A 22,453-nucleotide genomic window follows, 5' to 3' on the forward strand; every position below is an offset into this window, starting at 1 on the left:
GGTTGTGAAGTACTTTCCAAGTAGTCTAATAAAGACCATTTTTGCATTATTGCATATTGGATTTATTTATTCAACAGTTTAGCGATCCGAACGTTAGCAGAAGATTTGGAATAAGCGGAGTTTCCCTAAATTCGTTACAATCCATATATTCCATCTCTGAGAGCTAGATTATTTTCTGTAAAATTTTCTTCTTTCTTTTTTGTTTTATGCTTTCAATTGGGATTGCACTGAGAGGTGGAACTTTTTCTGAGAAAAAAAAAAATCAGCATCTCTAAAATTTGTTTATAATTACCGATTATCGAAGGGAAGCATTTATATGCGAATTCTGGTTATATAATTAACGGTTAAACCTATATGAAACTACTTTATTTTCTCTGTATTTTTTCTTATATTTTCTGTCGCCCTACCTCCTAATGCGGTTTCAGTACTGGTGTAAGTATGTAAACTATATTTCAAAAAACTAACGAAATACAAGAAAAATACAATCTAGTTCATTAAAAACAAAACGCGCCAGTTTGTACTTCGTTAGGTTTTTTTGACATTCGGCTGTTGTTTCTTAATTTTTTCTGACAAATGAAAATTTTGTTTTTAGTTTGAAAATTTTGTGCACAAATATACAAATAAATCAACATTTTTGTAAAATACGTGAACTAGCAGAGTGCTCCTGTGTTATTTACATTATTTCTATTGTGAAAAAAATGTATGAACAATAAAGTTCTAAATGTAAGCAATAACATGCCAAAATCTTTCGTTTTGGGGGAATATTGGTCTCGCTTTCCCTTGTGCAATATTGTTCTTGTAATTTGATGCTCCGACAAAGTTTCGTCAGTTTTTTCAGTTTGAAATCCAAGACAAAACAAAGTAGTGTCATATAGGTATTAGGCACAAATCACACACAGAGATTGCGCATTACGCATGTAAACAAAAGATCAGCTGATTTTTATGGGCATTTCATACGTCATTTTCCTTTAGCTCTTGTATTTTCTCTTTCTTTCATTCGCTCAAGCAGTCAGCTGTGACGTAGATGCACAGAACGAAACAATTTTGAACTCGTGAATGCGCAATCTTCTATGTGTGATTTGTGGGTATTAGGAGTTAAGTACGAAAATAAAGATAGTCTCATTATATGTAAACTAGGTTTAAAAAATAATATTGCTTTGCATTATAAATCGGCTTAAACGAAATAAAACAAATCACGAACTTCGATGACTATTTTAAGTTATTACAACGGCACACACAAATAAAAGCATCTGTATTTTTTGACCGCTCTCTACAAGCGAGTATTTAGACGCACCGTAGAATATGTTACCGGAACGTATTGGATCTATACCGGGCAAAAGACCATCAACATGGATGACACTCTCCTGCTTTTATCACTACAAAAAGAAAAAGAAGGTTGTTTGAATGTCTGAAAACGACCTTCAAACAGTATGCATTCAAATATCACTCATTTAAAATAATATGGTATAAGAAAGTTATCATCTTATTTCGTTCCCTGCAGCAGCCCTGACATTAGTACTAAAATTTTGCAACTCTGGTTACCTTCGATTCGCTGCTGCCGTTGCCTTGTTTCATTTTCGACTTCGTTTTGGCTTCTTTGCACTCGTCTAGTTATGAATTTACCTAAAACAGTAATTAAACAAGATAAAAGTGATATAATGGCGATAAAAAAGTGTAAATAAATATAAATGTGGATATAGAGATGGACATTGGTAGTTTTATGTTCGCACGGTCGTTAAATTAACATTTTTCCACAAATTGTAAGTGAAGACGGAGCATACGGCTAAGGGGGGACCTTGAGCACAATATATTTTTACTTTGGGGTTTTAGTTTTAATGGTGGAAGCTGTTTCGTGTAAATATAAAATTATTAAGAAAACTAATTGAATGTTTTTTTTTTTTTATATAGGTACATATATAAACCGGAGGTGAAAATCTCTACAAACGAAAAAAACAAAGGAGATAGGTAATAAAGAAATACGTATTGACAAAAATGAGGTTACCACTCTTATTGGTGGATTTAACATTCTTAGATGTGCGGAGAAATCCCCCAATGGCGAGTGTCGATCGCAGTAGATAGCCAACTTCGGGGCGATAATCGATTCTTTTTGCAATGGATAAAAGCAATACGAAAAGTAAAGGATTCAGTGTAATTATGTTGATATCCCTTAACTCCCCGAAATGTTACGTATATGCGCAGTCCTTTGCCGGATATGAATCCGGTATGCTCCGATGCCAGTCTGATTGCTGCAGGAAAGTTTTGTGTGACCCCTCTAGATTTCGAGCATGGATTTTACTCGCTTTTATCACAGGCCTCGAATACCTTTCCTCCCACTATGGTCCGCCTCTGTTGAAGCTGCAAATTTCCTTGGACTTCCGTTAGAGGATATTGATAACAATTTTTTGCACTCATTAAAAAGGGCGAAGCACTGTTAGCACAATAGCAACAACATTTAAAACCAACCCCACACCAACACCATCCCGGATAGTTTTGGGAAGTTTTATCGATCCGGCACGTTCTGGAAAATAGCACCATCAAGGTGCAAGCCAGACCATCTCTGTAACGAATATGACCACTTTGAATCTTCTGGATCATCCTTCTCCGTTACTGAAGAAATTTTGGTCGCCAGAGCCACGCCTCGTATATAAACAAGACTACGGGTAGGGGAGGTTTGCAATGTGGTTGGAGAAGCTATAAAATGGCAAACCCTTGAAGGGATTTCGCTACACAACCCACTGAATCCGTGTGTAAGCTAATCGAATTTTTCCACGTAACAAATAAATGTCAATTACTTACTTAATTGGCGCTTACCCGTTTAAACGGTTATGGCCGTACAACAATGCGCGCCAGTCGCTCCTCTCTTCGCTGGTCTATGTTGATGTCTGCGTATAGCTCGTACAATAAATGTCAATTACTTCGTAGAAACTGTTGCACCCCGAAAGCATAGGGTTTTCAAAATTGATAAATGCAACGTAGCAGTTCTAAGAATGATAAGCTTATTTAAAGACTAAAATTCATTATATTCCGCCGGAGAGCTTAATAGGCATAAATGGTAACTCCGGCCTAAATCTCCTCGGAGCTATATTCACGCCAAGTATTAATTTTTTTATCTTAGTCGCCACGCTAACAATTAGTAATTTATAGTACGCTGCCCGTTGAAGTCCCATATCAAGTGTTATTGTAAGATGTAATTAATAATTTTAATTTTTCGAGATTATTTAATATTGCAATTAACCGGCTGATGAGATCATATTGAAAGATAAACTATACTCCATGGTAAAACATTGACTTTCTCAAAAATTTTAAATTTTGACTTACATTTGTTTGCTATAAAACGTGCGACATGCACACAAATTAGTAGCGGTCGGTAATGTAGGAAGTGTGGGCTATAAGATGAAACCGTGGAGCATATATTGTTGTTGTTGTTGTAGCGATAAGGACACTCCCCGAAGGCCTTGGGGTTTGTTATCGATGTTGGTGGTACTTTGCCGGATGCAGATCCGGTACCGAGCCCGATCATCTCAACAACAACATCATCTCGGGAATGATTTGTTATGACCACATGTGACCTTCTAGGCCATACCGCCCTCCCAGCCTCTAAATCCATGACAATGAAACATGATTCGCTACGGATAGGTGAGGTTGACAATTGGGTTGGAGAACCATTGAAAGGGTTGCGCTATACAACCTCTTGAATCTATTCCTATTTTAGTCGCCTCTTACGACAGGCATCCTACCGCGGGTATATTTCAACCCCCAAACCCGATGGAGCATATATTGTGTTAGTCTTCTTCACTCGCCACGCGCAATTTTTTATTTAGGTCCTAAATCTGATGTTGGTTTCGTATAGCAAACTTCTGGTAACATTTATGTACGGTTCTATTGCCAATCGACACTCACTAGTGGGGTAAATATTTGCTTACATTGCCGTCAATAGATCCGAAAAGTAAATTCGACCAATGTGGTCATCAAAGATCGTACCCAAATAAACGCGATTGAACACATAGAAGAGCTTTATGCAACGTTAACTTTCGAACCTTTTTTAGTGTAATTTTCACAAAATTTGCTTGCTTTCCATGCAATTTATCGATTGTTTTTTCTTGCAGATAACAACAATGTAAACAAACAGAAGCGTCGGCCTATACCAATTTGGTTACTGGTTGATGGATCATTCATAAATATTCGAGACGAAGACGGGTTGGGATCGGGCTGTATGTTGATAACTAGAGTTCCCGATTTAAGTTTATCTTCACTCCATTAAATTAGCATTTTAAAGCCATAGCACATAGAGGGTATAAACCCTCCTCCTATTGGAACTTGGCGGGTTGGTTTTGAAAATGTTTATTCCTTTTTACCCGTCTACTTATTATCTATGCGCGTTTCTCAAACCTCAAACGTTGTTTCTAAACCTCAAAAATTGTTTCTAAATCGTCCCGCAACTTACGAATGATTACGTTCTCAGCAAAAGAAATTTTTTTGTAAGACAACAAAATTGTAAATGCCAAAAAAATGTCCAACCTATACTCCAATTTTATTCTTTACTTGGGATCAATGCCAAAAAACCGATATACATGTAACCAGCTTAGGCCGACCTGTAATGTGTAACATTAGACAACTACTCTGGAACCACTGGAGAAATAAAACGTTCTTAAACAAAACGGGACCGAAACCCAAACCGAGAAAATCGAATTCTAATGAATTCCTCAATTACATTTCGAATGTGTACGCACTACTATTCAGACACCTTGTGTGCCCTTAACGTGGTCTTCGTCTGATTTTCTTGCAATAAATACCCATGCCAAAAGTTATATTGTTTCAAATATTTTATTGTCGAAATTTTGTTGTCTGTATTTTGGTCTGTATGGACTGTGTCTCATGGGGATGTTGATGATCAACTTTTTGAAAAAGTGGTGATTAGTCTTGGATACCAACTTGAGAACTATGAATTTCGTTAGGATTGCGGAAATAAGAAGTAGTTATTTGTGAGGCGTCCCTAGTCTCGTTACAATCTCGGGTTAGTGTGAATTGACCCAATGTGCACATGTTCATTATGTAACTCGATTCGTTACTCGACTACTACACCATTTCAAGTTTATAATGAGAAAATATGAGTTTATATTGAGAAATGTAACTTTATATTGAGAAAATACGAATTGATAATGAGAAACAGAACTTCATATTGAGAAAGCTCAAATTGCTATTGAGAAACAAAATTTCATATTCAGATTATATTAGTTGATAATGAGAAATAAAAGTTCATATTGAGAAAATTCAAATTGAGATTGAGAAACAAAATTTTATATTGAGAATATATAAGTTGATAATGAGAACTATAAATTAATATTAAGAAAATACGAATTGGTAATGAGAAACAGAACTTCATATTGAGATTATATTAGTTGATAATGAGAAATAAAAGTTCATATTGAGAAAATTCAAATTGATATTGAGAAACAAAATTTCATATTGAGAATATATAAGTTGATAATGAGAAATATAAATTAATATTAAAATACGAATTGATAATGAGGAGTGTAACTACATATTGAGAATATATAAATTAATAATGACAAAACATAAATTGGTAGTGAGAACATACATATGTATGTACAAATTTTTTTTTTTTTTTATTTATTATTACGGTCTTTAAGACCTAGTTTAGGTTAAAGTAAGAGACTAAACATAAATACTCATGTCACATTTAGTGACGTACAATATAAAAACAATTTTTCTTTGAACTTACTAATATTTTCACAGTCTTTCAAATCAGAAGGTAACTCATTATACATTTTATACCCTAAATATTCAAGAGACCTTTTGGCGAACTCAGTTCTTATTCTGGGCAGTCTTATATTATTGCAATTTCTAGTTCCATAATTGTGGATTTCATGATTATAATGTATTTTACTACTCAGGTAATACGGTAACATTCCTAACCTAAGTTGGTGTATAAATTTCAATGTGAAATAACTAACTGACTGTTTAATACTAAGCCAGTTTAATCTATTGAGCATTACAATTTTTGGCGTTCTTGGAGGACATTTTAAAATAAATCGCATTGCCTTGTTTTGCTGTATTTGAAGTTTCTTAATATATATATCATTACTTAATAGCAGAATATTAGGACAATAAATAAAGTGTGGTTCAATAATTGAACGATATACCAATGTTTTAAGACTTTGACTGATATGTTTACATGTTCTATACATGAAGCATATTTTCTGTGCAATTTTCCTTTCCAGATAAGTTACATGCTCTCCAAAATTTAGATTATCATCAATCAAAACTCCTAAATACTTAATTTTGTCTACTCTTTGGATTTCCATGTCTTTTACCTTCAGCGTAATATTATTTAAACTATTGTTACTTATGATATTAGTGTTTTTACAAAATATCATGAACTTAGTTTTTTCGACATTTAATTTCAGTTTTCTAAGGCATAACCATTTGTATAGCGAGTCCAAGTCTTCTTGTACTTTCAGCATGGCACATTCTGCATATTTTTCACTTATGATAAGCAATGCACCATCCGCAAATAGACGTATTTTACAATATTTTAAGCATCTTTTGATATCATTGATATACAATGTGTAGGGTTAATATTGGCGCCAAGACCGAGCCTTGTGGTAAACCAATGTTAACATCCACCACTGATGAAACCTCCTTTCCAATTATCGTTCTCTGTTTTCTGTCACCCAAATAACTCCGGAACCATTCCAACGCCTTTCCTCTTATACCAATTTTAAACATAACGTCCAATAGCTCAGATCTATCGACAGTTTCCAAAGCCCGTTTTAAATCCAAGAAGACCGACACCGTAAATTTTTTTTCCGCCATGTCTTCTTTCCAATCTGCAATTACCATATTCAACGCTGTTTCACAAGAATGGCTCTTCCTGAATCCCGATTGTTCTGGGATAATCACATTATGCTTCTCTAAGTATGCCACAAGTTGATCCTTCACCACTGTCGCCATAATTTTTTCATCTGTAGGTAACGTGTTAATTGGACGTAGTTCCTCAGGTTTTATTGTATTTTTTACTTTTTCAACAGGTATTATTGTTGAAATTTTCCAGTAACTAGGTACAATACCGCTGTTTAATGATTCGTTAATTATGTCTTTGTAGAAATTAGCAGTATATGTCATGGCATCTTTAACGACACCCTCCGATAAAAGCTTGTCGCCGCCATATTTGTTTTTAAGTGATTTTGTGATAACAATAATATCGTCCACTACAATGTCAGTAAATTTAAATGTTTTCAATGGATTACTATGATTTATGCTTATTTCATCCCCATTTACAATTTCTTCGATGCTATCATTAATTTCAACAATACTTTGTATAAAAAAGTTATTTAGGGCATTAGCTATATCATATTCATTTTTCAGGCATTCACCGTTAATTAAAATTTTAGTGATATGTTTTTTAACATCATTAAGCTCGACGAGGTCTTTTAGACACTTCCACATACGTTTCATATCGCCATCTTCCATGTATTTCTTTTTTTTTATAAATTATGGTTCTTTTATATATTTTCTTAATGACGTTATATTCGTCCCAAAATCCAGTATTTCGACCAGTTTTATAAGATTCTATTTTTCTTTTATGCAGGTTTGTTAATTCTCGGTCGTACCACTTATTTCTTATCTGTATTTGGGTCCTCTTTATATAAATCAGTGCTTGCATAGCCTCAGTTAAAACTTCGTTCAGGGCTTTAGTTATAGTTTCTAATCCGGAAATTGACATAAAGCTGAAATCGCATGTTCGTAGCAATGTTAAAAGATTTTCAGCACTATAGTACTCCCAACATGTAACAGTAGCATACCTTCTCATTTTACAAAGCTTTGTTGTTGGCACTTCGAAGTGGATTGTCTCATGGTCAGAAATGCGATGTTCACATATATTCACTTCTTTAACTTTATCATTGTTACTGAATAGCAAATCAATTCTTGTAGACGAGTACTCTGTTATCCTTGTGTCGAAGTTTATCCTTTGTATCATTGCCATTTGTGCAAATAAACTTGTTAGCTGGTTTGAGTATGTTGACGATACATTTACATTGATATTAAAATCACCAATTATTAAATTATTATCCGCCTCCTTGAGATGTTCAGTGATGATTTCATTTAGATAAGTAAATTTTAATTGTGATGTGCCATAAGTAATCTGGTCTGCGAGTTAGGATTGCAGCTAGGACTGCAGTGAGTCCGGAAAATATGTTCTGAAATGCAAAGAAGCATTGGAAAAACTTCTCTTAGGCCGTACCATACGTCTTTACTGGGTTCCCGGTCATAAAGGGATAGAAGGTAACGATAAGGCCGATGAGTTGGCAAAGGAGTGTGCAATACTCACTGGAACGGCGTGTACCAAAGATCATGTGGCTCATATCTCTAAAGAGAGAAGACTTAAGGCTCACGATGGGCATACTGACTGGACACTGCCTTCTGCCATAACATGCTTATATGTTAGGTATCGTCAGTAACTGCAAGTGTAGGAAGTATGAGCTGCAGGAAAAAAGGTTGAGCACGTTCTGTGTTCATGTCCTGCGCTCGCCAGGTCAAGGCTCCAGCTATTAGGGGCGGCAGATTCGCCAGATCTCGAGGCAGCAATTAAGCTGGGTCCTAGAAAACTGATATCTAGTATTTGCCAAGAGGACGGAGTTATTCACATATGTCCTGTCACCTGATTGGGGTTCATCCATTTGGTCATCAAACAAATTATGGTAACACTATGGACACATTCAGTTATGTAACTTAACCCAACCTCATTATCAATTTGTATTTTCTCAATATCAATTTATATTTCTCATTATGACTTTATATATTCACAATATAATCTTACAGTTTCTCATTATAAACTTGAAGAGGTGTAGTAGTGGAAGTGCATATTTTCGCTTTTGCAAAAGCTCTCTTGTTTGTATCATGAATTTTACTCAGCGTGCTCTGCACACAGAGTATATGAACTTTGATTGGATAACGGTGGGTTGTACAGGTATAAAGGAATCGAGATAGTTATATACTTCCATATATCAAAATCATCAGCGTCGAAAAAAAAATTGATTGAGCCATGTCCGTCCGTCTGTCCGTTAACAGGATAACTTGAGTAAATATTGAGATACTACACCAAATTTGGTACATGAGTTTATCTGGACCAAGAATAGATTGGTATTGTAAATGAGCGAAATCGGATGATAACCACGCCCACTTTTTATATATATAACATTTTTGAACACACAAAAACCCTGATTATTTTGTAAATAATACACCGAGAATTTTGAAATTTGACATGTGGACTGATATTGAGACTTGATAAAAATTCGAAAAAATTGTTTAAAATGGGCATGGCACCGCCCACTTGTAATAAATTTAATTTTACAAATATTATTAATCATAAATCAAAAAATCGTTAAACCTATCATTACTAAATTCGGCAGAGAGGTTGCCTCTACTATAAGGAATGCTTTGAAGAAAAATTAACGAAATCGGTTAAGGGCCACTCCCACTTTTATATAAAAGATTTTTAAAAGGGTCGTAGACGAAACTAATAAGCTATATTGTTGCAAAAAAGAGCTTTATATCAATGGTATATCATTTCCCAAGTGGATGTATAACAATAGGAAAAACTTCAAATTCTAAAAAATGGGCGTGGCACCGCCCCTTTTATGACTAAGCAATTTTCTATGTTTCGGGAGCCATAACTTGAAGAAATATTTACGGTTGGTAATAAAATTGGGTACACAAATTTTCCCTATGGCAAGAAATATTTCTAGAAAAAATGGACGAGATCGGTTAAAGACCACGCCCACTTTTATATAAAAGATTTTTAAAAGGGTCTAGACTAAAATAATAAGCTTAACTTAGCAAAAAATAGTTCTGAATCAATGATACTTCACTTATCAAGTTGTATTGTAAGAGGAAATGTGGAGACATTTTTCTTTTAAACGGGCGGTGCCACGTGTTATGTAGAAAAGTAATTTATCTGAAATGAAATGTGCAATTGAAGCTTACGCTGAGTATATAATGTTCGGTTACACCCGAACTTATACACCTTTACTTGTTTTTTTCTCACATTCATAACATTCATTTTGCTTTCCGCTTTGTTTTTACGAAACAATACATCGTAATGTAAACTTTTTGGGAAAACGCAAAGTTCTATTTTTTCATACAATTTCATCATGATGCAATAAACCAGAGAGGTGAAGTCAATATTACAAAACCCAGACGCATTTGACAATACTTTAAATGTTGCTTCTTGACTTGGCTGCAGCATTGCTTTTTCAATATCATACAAAAATACTAACGTATGCCTTTCTGAAATATGAAGTAACGTTCGGGAAAATAACGCCTGCGGTCATATTTCCTTTTGTGGGAGGGTTCATTTCCTTTTCCTGAGAGGAAATGGATCCGTTTTAGACAACTGAACTGAATGGCTGGATCTTCAGAGAATCTCATTTTCCACAACTAAGGAATAAGAAAAACATACTACATGTTGTTGTTGGTGTTGTTGTAGCGATAAGGTTGCTCCCCGAAGGCTTTGGGGAGTGTTATCGATGTGATGGTCATTTGCCGGATACAGAACCGGTACGCTCCGGTAACACATCACCATTAAGGTGCTAGCCCGACCCTCTCAGGAACGATTTATGTGGCCACATTAAACCTTCAGGCCATCGCTCCCTCCCTATCCCCAAGTTCCATGGGGAGCTTGGGTCGCCAGAGCCTCGTCTGTTAGTGAAACAGGATTCCCCGCGGATAGGTGAGGTTGACAATTGGGTTTGAGAAGCTATATAATGCGCTGGCAACCTGAAGGGTTGCGCTACACAGCCCCTTGAATCTGGTAAATACTAGTCGCCTCTTACGACAGGCATACCTACCATGCTGCTGACATCAATGGGATGATTGACGATCTGGAACATATCACAAACTTGCGGGTGAATATCTGGGAGGCTTGTAATATGAATACTCGGGGTTAACGGTATACGGTCCCAAGATTCAACATTTATCTACATATGTAAACCAAGCGTTGAGATATGCTCATTGCACAGAAAAAGGTGGTTCGTGTAAAAATATGTAGTGGCAGGGGTTTTACAGCAACGGTGCTTCAACAAAATAGAGCTTATAGATTTACCACATGGTAAAAAAAAACTTTGGCATATCAGCACTTTGTTTTAAGAAGCTCTGCATATCCCTGGAAACTATTAGACAAACATGAAATACTCCCAGACGTATGATCAAACCCGACAGACATTCTTCTGACTTTCTCTATCAATCCACCGGCCTCTACTCTGTTGCTGTTGTTGTAGCAGTGCTTCGCCACATCAAATAGATGCGACCGATCACAAATTGTCATCAATATCCTCTAACGAGAGTCCAAGGTAACTTGCTGTTTCAACAGGGGTGGACCATAATGAGAGGGGTGTTAGAGGCGTTGGTGCCACATTACAATTGAAGAGATGGTTTGTGTCAAGTGGGGTCACATTGCAAGCGGGCCATACATTTTGTGTGTCAGAGTTGATTCTAGATAGGTAAGAGTTTAACCTGTTACAGTATCCAGATCGAAGTTGAGCTAGAGTGACTCGTGTTTCCCTGGGGAATGTGCGTTCCTCTTCCGCAAGTTTTGGGTACTGTTCTTTTAGTACTGGATTCACCGGGCAATTCCCGGCATAAAGGTCCGACGCCTGTTTGTGGAGTTCACTGAGGACCTGCTTGTGTTTTTTGGCTTCATACGGCTTTGTTCTTCGGTGCCGTATTCCTCATAATGCTTACGGAAATGACTCCTCCTGTTGGGATCCCCAGGTGCCTCTACTCTGTCGAATTCGCTTCCTCTCTTATATCCTCTCCCCTCCATAGTCATAAATTTTAAAGTACTAGGGAGGGAAAATTTTTGATACTTTTTTGCTACGTTAGTAATGTAAATAATGTGCGGAAAAAGGCCAAACTCGATCACACCAATTCTAAATATTCTCGCGGAATTTTGTTCTCGCGGATTTTTTTATTCCCGCGGAAAACTTCCTCCAATTCTTTTCTCCTAGGGAGAAGAATAATTGGGGAATAGGAATTTCGAATTTTCGAAGTCAGCTGTTCGGTCAATTGAAATTTCGTTGCGCATTTCTTATTTTGTTTAAAAAATAGTAAAGTTTATTTATTGTTGCGAATTTGTTTGAAATTAAGCAATAAAATATAAACAAGGCATAGTATTGCATTTCATGTGGTATTCACTGAAATGAGTAACGAATTGGTGCCACAGCAACATCAACAGAGGAGCATAAGAAGAAGAAGACGGCGGATAACACAAATCCGCCGGAGTTGCCTGCTTTCATTCAGCAAAACTATTTTCTGGTGGCCAAGTCGAGTTGAATTAGTCTTTCATCATATGCCAAAACCTAGTTAAGCCTTCTTAAAAATCCTTGCGCAATTTCTGGATGGTTGCATCAAATATACGAAGAGCTCTTCCGTTGCTTATGATATACTTTTCGACTTAAAATAAAGAATATTGTGGTTGTTGTATTAACAGTGAGAATATTGTGGTAGAATGTAAATACATATTTTAGCACAAATTTGTACAAATAAGTGTTCTTTCTTAAAAGAACCAATTTCCTTTAACTATTTTTATACATTCCCTTTAATTTAACTAGTGAAAAACTCCTATGAAATGGAAGAGAAATCTCCCTCTCCCTCACATTCATAATCAGACCAATTCTAAATATTCTCGCGGAATTTTGTTCTCGCGGATTTTTTTATCCCCTTTTCTCCTAGGGAGAAGAAAAATTGGGGAATAGGAATTTCGAATTTTCGAAGTCAGCTGTTTTGTCAATTGAAATTTCGTTGCGCATTTCTTATTTTGTTTAAAAAATTGAAAAGCTTAATTATTGTTGCGAATTTGTTTGAAATTAAGAAATAAGGTATAAACAATGCACATTATTGCATTTCATGTGGTATACACTGAAATGAGTAATGAATTGGTGCCACAGCAACATCAACAGAGGAGCATAAGAAGAACACGGCGGGTTAACACAAATCCGCCGGAGTTACCTGCTTTCATTCTGCAAAGCAATTTTCTGGCGGCCACGTCGAGTTGAGTTCGCTTTTCGCCATATGCCAAAATCTAATTAAGCGTTCTTTAAAAATCCTTGCGCAATTTCTGGATGGATACATCAAATATACAAAGAGCTCTTCCGTTGCTTATGATATACTTTTCGACTTAAAATAAAGAATATTGTTGCTGTTGTTGTTGTATTAACAGTGAGAATATTGTGGTAGAATGTAAATACATATTTTAGCGCAAATTTGTACAAATAAGTGTTCTTTCTTAAAATAACCAATTTCCTTTAACTATTTTGATGCATTCCCTTCAATTTAACTAGTGAAAAAACTCCTATGAAATGGCAAAGAAATCTCCCTCTCCCTCACATTCATAATACCTACTTTTCTCCCATAACCGGTTTCCGCTTTTTCGAACATTGTTCAGAATAGGAGGAAAGGGAGAAGTGAAAAAACTCTCAAGGAATTTTTATTTAGAATACGAGGAATGGGAGAAGGGAAAAAACTCGCACGGAATTTTCGTTTAGAATTGGGCTGAATACCTACTTTTCTCCCATAACGCGTTTCCGCTTTTTCGAACATTGTTCAGAATACGAGGAAAGGTAGAAGTGAAAAAACCCACAAGGAATTTTTATTTAGAATACGAGGAATGGGAGAAGGGAAAAAACTCGCACGGAATTTTCGTTTAGAATTGGGCTGGATATGTCTACACATTGGAAACGGAGGAAGTTGGAGGAAAGTAGGAAATGTAAAGATAACAAGAGCAAGATTTTCCAATGTGTAGATATATCGAGTTTGGCCTTTTTCTGCACATTATTTACATTACTGACATCACCTGCCTGGTTTTATTGCGTCATAGTTTATAAAAATGAGATTTAAAGACACCTGTTATTTCAGTTCCTTTAATTATTCTATATAATAGATCATAGTCTCATCAGCCGGCTACTTTGGAATAACATAAAATCTCAAAATATGAAAATTTTTATTTGAATATGTTTACAATAAGGCGTGGTTATACATGCACAAACTTATAACCAAGGCTACAGAATATTCTGATGTTTACTTCTCATCTGTCAAAATGTATCTTAAGGGCCAATTAATAGTGACTTATAACCATAAAACCATAACCAGATAAAACAGCAGATCGAACCTACCTTATGGAAACCAATGTAATCGATTAATGGTGCCATACCATAACGCTAACGCCATAACCATACCATAGCCAACCAATTGGCTTTTGGTTTCTCGCCATATCCATAACCTAAAAACATTTGAGTTGGTGAATTTAATAACTTTTTGTAGATTTAATTCATTGTTTTGGATACGTTATGACTAAGAGACTTATTTTTTGTGGAATATGGTTGTAATTTTTTGACTTCTCTTCATTTTTATGAAATTTTCACGATTTTTATGAAATTTTCACAATTTTTAGGTTAAGGCACCATTAATCGATCACATTGGAGATGGTTATGGATATGGGTATGGTTACGACTATGGCGGTAGGGTTAAGGAAGTTTAATTAGCCCTTTAGTGTCCCATTTAGCACATGTCCTAAATAAAATTTAAAAAAAGTTGGTATAACATTTTAAACAAAGATAACACTTACGGCCTTATTTGCAACGTTATCGATAAAAGTATATAGATATTGCACATTATTCTAGCCACCAACGAAAATGAATAAACAACTTGTACACCTGTTTGCCAAATCAATTTTTTTATCGATAAGTGATTTAGCCGTTTTTCAAAATTAAAACTGTATACATTTTTATTTTTATTTTTAAGCTTATATAAAAGGCATTATCGGGTCTCACAGATAGCCCTTCAAAGCGATAAATTACCCAATTACATGTTGAAGGATCTGGTAACGCGACACATACATATATTCTCATGTGTGTATGTTGATGCGCTAAATCAGAATAGGCAATTAGAACGCTCCGATAAGAAATCGATAAATTTTCGATAGCAAATTGATAAATTTTTGATAAAAAAATCTACAAATTTTCGATAACTCGCCGCTAACAAATTGGTAGCACTCCAATAACTCTGGAAATCCTTTTGCTAATATATCGATAAATTTTCGGTAAGAAGTAATCGATAACTTGTTGATAACAAATCGATAAATTTTTGATAACACAGAGAGATAGCGTGTTGATAACATCGATAATTTATCGATGATAAATCTAAAACTTTTCGCGAACAAACGCGTAGCTTAACAATCGATTTAAGTTAATTTAATTTAATAATTATAATTTTTTTAATTTCACTTATTTTCATTTTTCATTTTATTTAATTTAGTTAAATTTATTTAATCTCATTTTATTTTATTTTTTATTTTATTCTTGTTCATTTTATTTTATAACATTTTTTTAATTTTGTAATTTGAATTACTTTATTTTTTTTAATTGTTCGTTTATTTTAATTTAATTGTTTATTACTTACTTACTTAATTGGCGCTTAACCGTCTAAACAGTTATGGCCGTCCAACAAGACGCGCCAGTCGCTCCTTCGCTCCGCCAACCGGCGCCAATTGGTCACACCAAGGGAGTTTAAATCGTTTTCCACCTGGTCCTTCCAACGGAGTGGGGGGCCGCCCTCTACCTCTGCTTCCATAGGCGGGTTCCGATAGAAAAATTTTCTTGGCCGAAGCATCATCTTTCATTCGCATAACATGGCCTAGCCAGCGCAGCCGTTGCGTTTTAATTCGCTGGACTATGTGGATGTCTGCGTATAGCTCGTACAGCTCATCATTAAATCTGCGGTACTCGCCATCGCCAACGCGTAGAGGTCCATAAGTCTTTCGAAGAACTTTTCTCTCGAACACTCCCAAAGCCGCTTCATCTGTTGTCATGGTCTATGCTTCTGCCCCATATAGCAGGATGGGTACGATAAGTGACTTGTAGAGTATGATTTTCGTTCGCCGAGAGGACTTTACTTTTCAATTGCCTACCTAGTCCAAAGTAGCATTTATTGGCAAGATTGATTCTTCGCTAGATTTCAGTGCTGATGTTGTTGCTAGTGTTGATGCTGGTTCCCAAATAACTTTATTATTTCGTATAAATCTAAGCACGCATTCGCTCGTGTTTGCTATTATGTCTCTGGCTCTCTATTTCCAACATAACAGCAGTGTATACATCTCTTCGTGCACATGCATGCATACAAATTGTGTATATGCTCAGAGATTTTTTTTATATGTAGGTGACGTGTTTAATTTATATCCCCGATAGAGCATACCACGTACAAAGATTACGCTTAAAACTTACTCTTCCATCTAGGATTCTCCCATATAGTGAGCAAAGACGTTTACACCTGAGCAAGTTTGCGGATCTAGTAATACAGCACGTGTATTCCCATTCATTTTAATGCCCAGAATACCAATCGGACAAGAGAAGCGGCCTAACAGGCCCTCACCTAAACAACAGAAAGAGTTACTGACAATTGAGCGTTTTTTGAGGTTAGATCCAATAGTAGTTAATCGCTCTTAACTTTTTCCATCTGCTTTTTGACGTCTTAGAATAACTGTTTATAAGCATGAAAAAAAAATAAAAATGGGTACGGTTCCTATATAAGAATGCAGTCTTCAACTATATTTTTCAACAACATATATTAGGGTGGTTAGTTTCGAAAGGATATCTTCCAAAAAGAGGGAAATACCTTTTTTTACCAAAAAATAGGATTGGTGCAAGACATATTAAGGGCCAATTAATGGTGACTTATAACTATATAACCCCAACCAAATAAAACAGCTGATCGAACCTACCTAATGTAAATCAATGTAATCGATTAATGGTGCCATACCATAACGCTAACGCCATAACCATACCATGGCCAACCAATTGGTTTTTGGTTTCTCGCCATATCCATAACCTAAAAATATTTCAGTTGGTGAATTCAATAACTTTTTGTAGATTTTATTCATTGTTTTGGATACGTTATGACTAAGAGACTTATTTTTTGTGGAATATGTTTGTAATTTTTTGCGTTTTCTTCATTTTTATGAAATTTTCATGATATTTAGGTACCATTAATCGATCACATTGGATATGGTTATGAATGTGGGTATGGTTACGACTATGGCGTTAGGGTTAAGGAAGTTTAATTAGCCCTTTAGCTCTTGTACTTTTGCTGGTAACGCTCCGAATAAGGCCGTTACAAGTACGGTTAAAAACGAATTTTTGAATTTAATTTATAGAAACATCGTTCTAGACAAATCAAACAAACTAAAAAGCAACAACAACAACAAAGTGGAATGAGTTCTTCAATAGATGGATCATCACATACTGCAATTTCAAGTCAAGATTCTCTAAACAAGAATTGCAACTACAATATAACGGATTTGGACATAACCGACAATACTAACACTAATGTATTTGATGGTGATGTTGCAAAACGTTATAAGAGGCCGAAACTGTTGGCAATACGACAAGGCTTACCAATGCGCTGCAGTCCAAAATCTAACTTAAAAGCAAAACTGAAATTTCTTGGCTTATGGAAGATAAACAATAATGCGAATTTACATCAAAATGATGAAAGAACGAACAATGAATATTACAATTTGTCAGGTGCATTGGACCAACAAACAGTGCATATGCCACCAGCACGCCCGAATACGCGTCGGTATCTGTCACCATCAAAACAGGAACAGCGATTGGCTTATAATGGATCCCAGCAAAATTTGTCCGAACCGAGTATATCTAAGACTTTCATAGACCACCGTAGTATTTCTTCATCACATCTCATGCCAGCGTTTGTGAAGAAAAAAATGACAGCTTCTACCATAAATCCAAGCATGACACAAACAAAGGTCCTCTTAAATTCTACTGGTATTGGACCAAACCCACTCGTTGCACAAACAACAGGCGAATATAAGAATGGAATTTGGGGCAATACACTTTCAGGCACCAGCTACGCCCCACCACGTCATCGCGTTAAAGCACATTTTGGTATTACAGCTAATGAGCGTAGAATTGGAAGCGGGCGTCTGATTCCGCGCCAGGTTGATTGGGAAAGTCGTAATACGCATGATAACGAGAAAAGCCCCAATTCAACAAAGGTAGTTTCTATAACGGATAAAGGTGCCTTGGCAAAAAACCATTTTGCGCCACAAGAAAGCGGTTTGGCTACAGATCGTCGATTTGATCACACGGCTTATAATGAACATATGGACCAACAAACATTTGATCGCAGTAGGGTGAGTGTAGATGAGCATCCAGGTGATAACTATGAATATTCAAATAGTACCAAATCAGCTAAGACACATAGTACTGGTGTGCCAAGGGAAGATATGCCCAAATTCCAACCCCCAGCACTACGCAATCGTAACACACGCAATTATCAGTACAATGATAGAAATGAAGAACCGGAATGGTTTAGTGGAGGACCAACATCTCAACATGATACAATAGAATTGCATGGCTTCGAAGATATTGATGAGCACCTCAATATTACTGCACCAACGGGTAATAGCAATCGATCTACTATATTGACACCATCACGAAAGTTAAGTGAAAGTTCGTCCTCACGTGCAAGTAGTACACTGAATTTAAATATTTCAAAATCTAGGGAGGCTCTATGTAGCTCACAAGATCAAGAAAAAGACGTTAAACAAAGCCCAAATGTATCGCCAAAAAACGTGGTTTCAACTTGTAACAATGCTATTAGTGCTAAAAGTAACAGCTCAGTGGATGAAGAACAAAACAATTTGTTGGGCAGAAATAATGATTGTAACAATACTAATCCCGTTACGACACATATAAATCAATCCTCCAACGTTGGCTCAACGAATTTCTTATTAGACGATACCTCACAGCAAAATGCAAGCGCTGGTCTAACCAGCAAGGAACAGGATTTTAGTTTCGATGTTTTTCTTAATCCAAGTCTTGACCCACTAAAACACACACTCATGCGTGGCGATAACCCAATGGGTAATGCAGACGAAGTCTTGGGTAGTTCAAGGTTTAGTCGCTGGTTCGGCAATAAACCTATAGATGAGAGCACTCAACCATCGACAAGCACTAAAAACAGCAGCAGCACGATCACCGAACTATCAAATACAAATTGCAGAAAAAGTGAAACTAATACTCTATTGGAATTTCTAAATAAACTGCCTGCCCTACCCGACTCTAAACCCATTAATAAAGCAACTAGCATACCAAGTGTAGAGGAACTTGAGGCTCGTATGCGTGCTATTGATACTGGTAAGGAAGATTCATTTGAGACCGGCTTCACAGACATCACTAGCATATCTACTGAAAAGAAAGATAATGATATTAATAAAGTGTTTTCAATGGATCAGGAGAAAGCATGTGCTACACCACAGGAAGGAGAAATACAAGCATTCAAAATGCTATTACAAAAACTTGGATCCTGTAGTATGCAACAACAGCAACATCAGCAACAACAACTCTTTTTTCAACAACTTTTGCAACCAAGCAACTTACAAACGGGTATTCTAACTACGCCTGAGAGCCGTAACGCCCCAATTAAACCCTTGCATATAATGGAGACGGGAAATACATTTGGTAGGGCGCATTTGCTTCAGCATATGCATGTTAAAAATGATGATGCGAACATTGCACACATGCAATTTAAACAACAGCAGCAACATAATCATGGTGATATTACCAACGTGCAACAACCACAATCCGAAACGCAGAATTTATCCGCTTACTTTGCAAATCAACCGGAAAAACATTTCGGGGCACGCAATTTCCATCAACATCCAGCACGTGGTGAAATACCAATTAATTTTTTGCAACAAGAAATTAATAATTCAAATGCAGCACAACATTTCAAGGAAGTGACTATGGCTTTGCGTGAGATGCCAGATATTGAGCGACAGACACGGCAGCAATCTCCTTTATTAGGTCGCAACAGTGAAATGCCGCTGTCGAATCAAATGTCCTCGAATGAATCATTTTTACATCATATTTTTGACCAAAAGCTTAAATCAAATGAAATACTGCTAGACCGAAATCCCCAAACTCCACATTTTCAGCACCAAAACACTCAAGTTATGCCAGGACAAAGGGAATTGCAGTTACATACACAAACCATTATGCAGAATGCAATGCGGAAAAAGAAAATAGACGACCATCAGCTGCAACAAACTCCACAAAATAGTTTCCGTCGACAGCCAATAGTAACACAACAACAACAACAACAGGCGCATAATCAATCAACTATACAACAACAGCACCGTCATATTAACTCATCAACGCCATTGGCATTCACGCCAACATCAGTGCTTCGTAAGATGACTGCCGAAAAAGATAATTTTAATACGAGTACAGCAGATAAATTTCACAGCGCAACAACTGCTGGCATGCAGCAGCAAAATAAGGCTTTGCCGCCAGAAAATACATTCATAAAACCTCAAAACGCCCAACAGCAAATGTATCAGCAGCCCATTGCTACTCAGCCTCGTATGATACTAGGCGGTAAATTATCGCAACCGCAGCAAATCAGTAATAATAATAATACACCACCATCAGGTTTGACTCAATCTCGTCCTCAACCAATTCAATCTATGCGTAGCACACCATTAAATTGGCCATTCAACTTTCTGAATCACAATATTCCTGCCACTAAACCAATCGGTCGCCCTATTTTGAAAGGTTCTATGTCGTCACAATCTACTAACCCGCAACATCCACCACAATCACAAACTGAATTTATGCTTAATCATTTAGATTTTCAACAAATTCAACAACAGCGTTTGAAAAGTCAACAACAGCTCGTTCCATTCCCTCAAGGCTCTGCAACATCTGCGTCAATTCCTAGCCATAGCATGTTAATGACACAAGCACAACAACAACAACAAGTGTATCAACAACGTGCCTTAGCTTTGCAAAGGCAGCAGCATCAATTCCACGTCCAACAGCAACTGCATAACCAACATCAACATGATCAACCATTGGAAATATACAATCACAATATTTGTATGATATCACCATTGTCTAGTGATACTGCGTCTAGTAATTCTGTAGCTGATGCTGCAGCCGAAACGGTCAGGATCAATTATCAACGAGATGGTGGATTGTCGCCTACTAGTAATCAATTAGCACAATGGTTTTCCCCAGAGTTACTTGCGCAAGCCAATGCTGGGAAGCTTCCACTACTGAAAATGAATCAAACGTTGAGTCTAGCAGAGTTTGAAAAAAATATGCAACATTCCTCAACAACAGTGCACAATTAATTTTACAAGTACTTAGTTTGAGAAATTGTAATACGAGATTGCGCATTCGATTCGAATCATGATAGTTTTAAATTCTTTTTTTAAATAAGCTGAATCTTGAAAGTACAGATCATGGACATAAAATAATTATAGCTCTTACAAAAAGAAATTAGTTAATAAAATGTTTCGGTGTATGTACATATTGCACATTAAACGACAATTATTATGACTTTTATTACTAGGTTAGGCTGAGCTAGTGGGTCAGTAAAGACCTTATGGCGTTTTCTTTTCTGAAAATAGTATCGCCCTGTTGGGTTTTCCCAGCTCTCTTGTGAGTTTTTTTGTTCTTTTCACAAAATATTTTCCACCGAAAAAGAAAAAGGGTCTCATTAACTACGAAGAAGAGTCATTTTGCATCGCGGCAGGTGACTAGATCCCCCAGCGGGTAAGGGGGTCAGAATATACCCGTAGGTATGCCTGTCGTAAGAGGCGACTAAAATACCAGATTCAAGGGGTGTGTAGCGCAACCCTTCAGGTTGCCAGCGCAATATATAGCTTCTCCAAACCCAATTGTCAACCTCACCTATCCGCGGCGAATCCTGTTTCACTAACAGACGAGGCTCTGGCGACCCCAAGCTCCTCATGGAACTTGGGGGTGGGGAGGGAGGGGATGGCCTGAAGGTTTAATGTGGCCACATAAATCTTTCCCGAGATGGTCGGGCTAGCACCTTAATGGTGCTGTGGTACCGGATCTGTATCCGGCAAAGGACCATCACATCGATAACACTCCCCAAAGCCTTCGGGGAGCAACTTTATCGCTACAACAACAACAACTAGATCAAAAGTTAGAATTTAAGAGTGCAACATGAGGGCAACATTTCTTACAGAAAAGAAAACGCTATTAGATTCATATGTATATTGAATGTGTTCATAGTGTTTTCAGAATTGGGAAACGGAAAAACTCAAATAACTACCACGACTTCGGCGGGAGGCTCTGAAAGGGCCTCCAACGTAGCGTATCCGACGGAGCAAAGTGCCTTTTAAAATGAATACCGAAATGCACCTTCAGGGCTTTTCTTCAATAAGGTATACCGAAATCCGAAATTACTTTCCTTTTCTCTTACAAATAAAAAGCACCCTTAAATCATCCGAAGAGATCCTAAAACGGAGTGTTATGAGATTGTTTTTTATAAATTTTTTGTTTATTTACGAGCCTTGACCCGCGGCTTGGGCGAATGAGAA

General features: G+C 36.6%; 1 protein-coding gene across 13 annotated transcripts; it reads left to right on the forward strand.

The window, feature by feature from the left end:
- Positions 1–1,102: 1,102 nt before the first annotated feature.
- On the forward strand, positions 1,103–21,431 carry 4E-T (eIF4E-Transporter). 13 transcript variants are annotated; one of them, XM_067771609.1, is made up of 4 exons: positions 1,565–1,760; positions 1,909–1,965; positions 4,107–4,324; positions 17,228–21,431. In XM_067771609.1, exon 4 carries the CDS (start codon positions 17,285–17,287, stop codon positions 21,230–21,232), a length of 3,948 nt encoding a protein of 1,315 aa, XP_067627710.1. In that variant the 5' UTR covers positions 1,565–1,760; positions 1,909–1,965; positions 4,107–4,324; positions 17,228–17,284; the 3' UTR covers positions 21,233–21,431. The 13 variants fall into 13 exon arrangements, 11 of the variants coding, with proteins under 11 accessions (XP_067627710.1, XP_067627711.1, XP_067627709.1 ...); XM_067771610.1 differs by having other exon boundaries at positions 4,107–4,211; XR_010950579.1 differs by lacking the exons at positions 4,107–4,324; positions 17,228–21,431 and adding an exon at positions 3,851–3,932 and having other exon boundaries at positions 1,103–1,760.
- Positions 21,432–22,453: the final 1,022 nt, after the last annotated feature.

Source organism: Eurosta solidaginis, chromosome 3, assembly GCF_040869045.1.
Source record: "Eurosta solidaginis isolate ZX-2024a chromosome 3, ASM4086904v1, whole genome shotgun sequence".
NCBI classification, from domain to species: Eukaryota; Metazoa; Arthropoda; class Insecta; order Diptera; family Tephritidae; genus Eurosta; species Eurosta solidaginis.

Coding starts and splice junctions, on each gene's coding strand:
- 4E-T (XM_067771607.1), top strand. CDS start 2,033: ATGTGCGGAGAAATCCCCCAATGGCGAGTGTCGATCGCAGTAGATAGC. Junction 2,135..17,227: donor GGATAAAAGCAATACGAAAA/GTAAAGGATTCA, acceptor TTTAATTTATAG/AAACATCGTTCTAGACAAAT.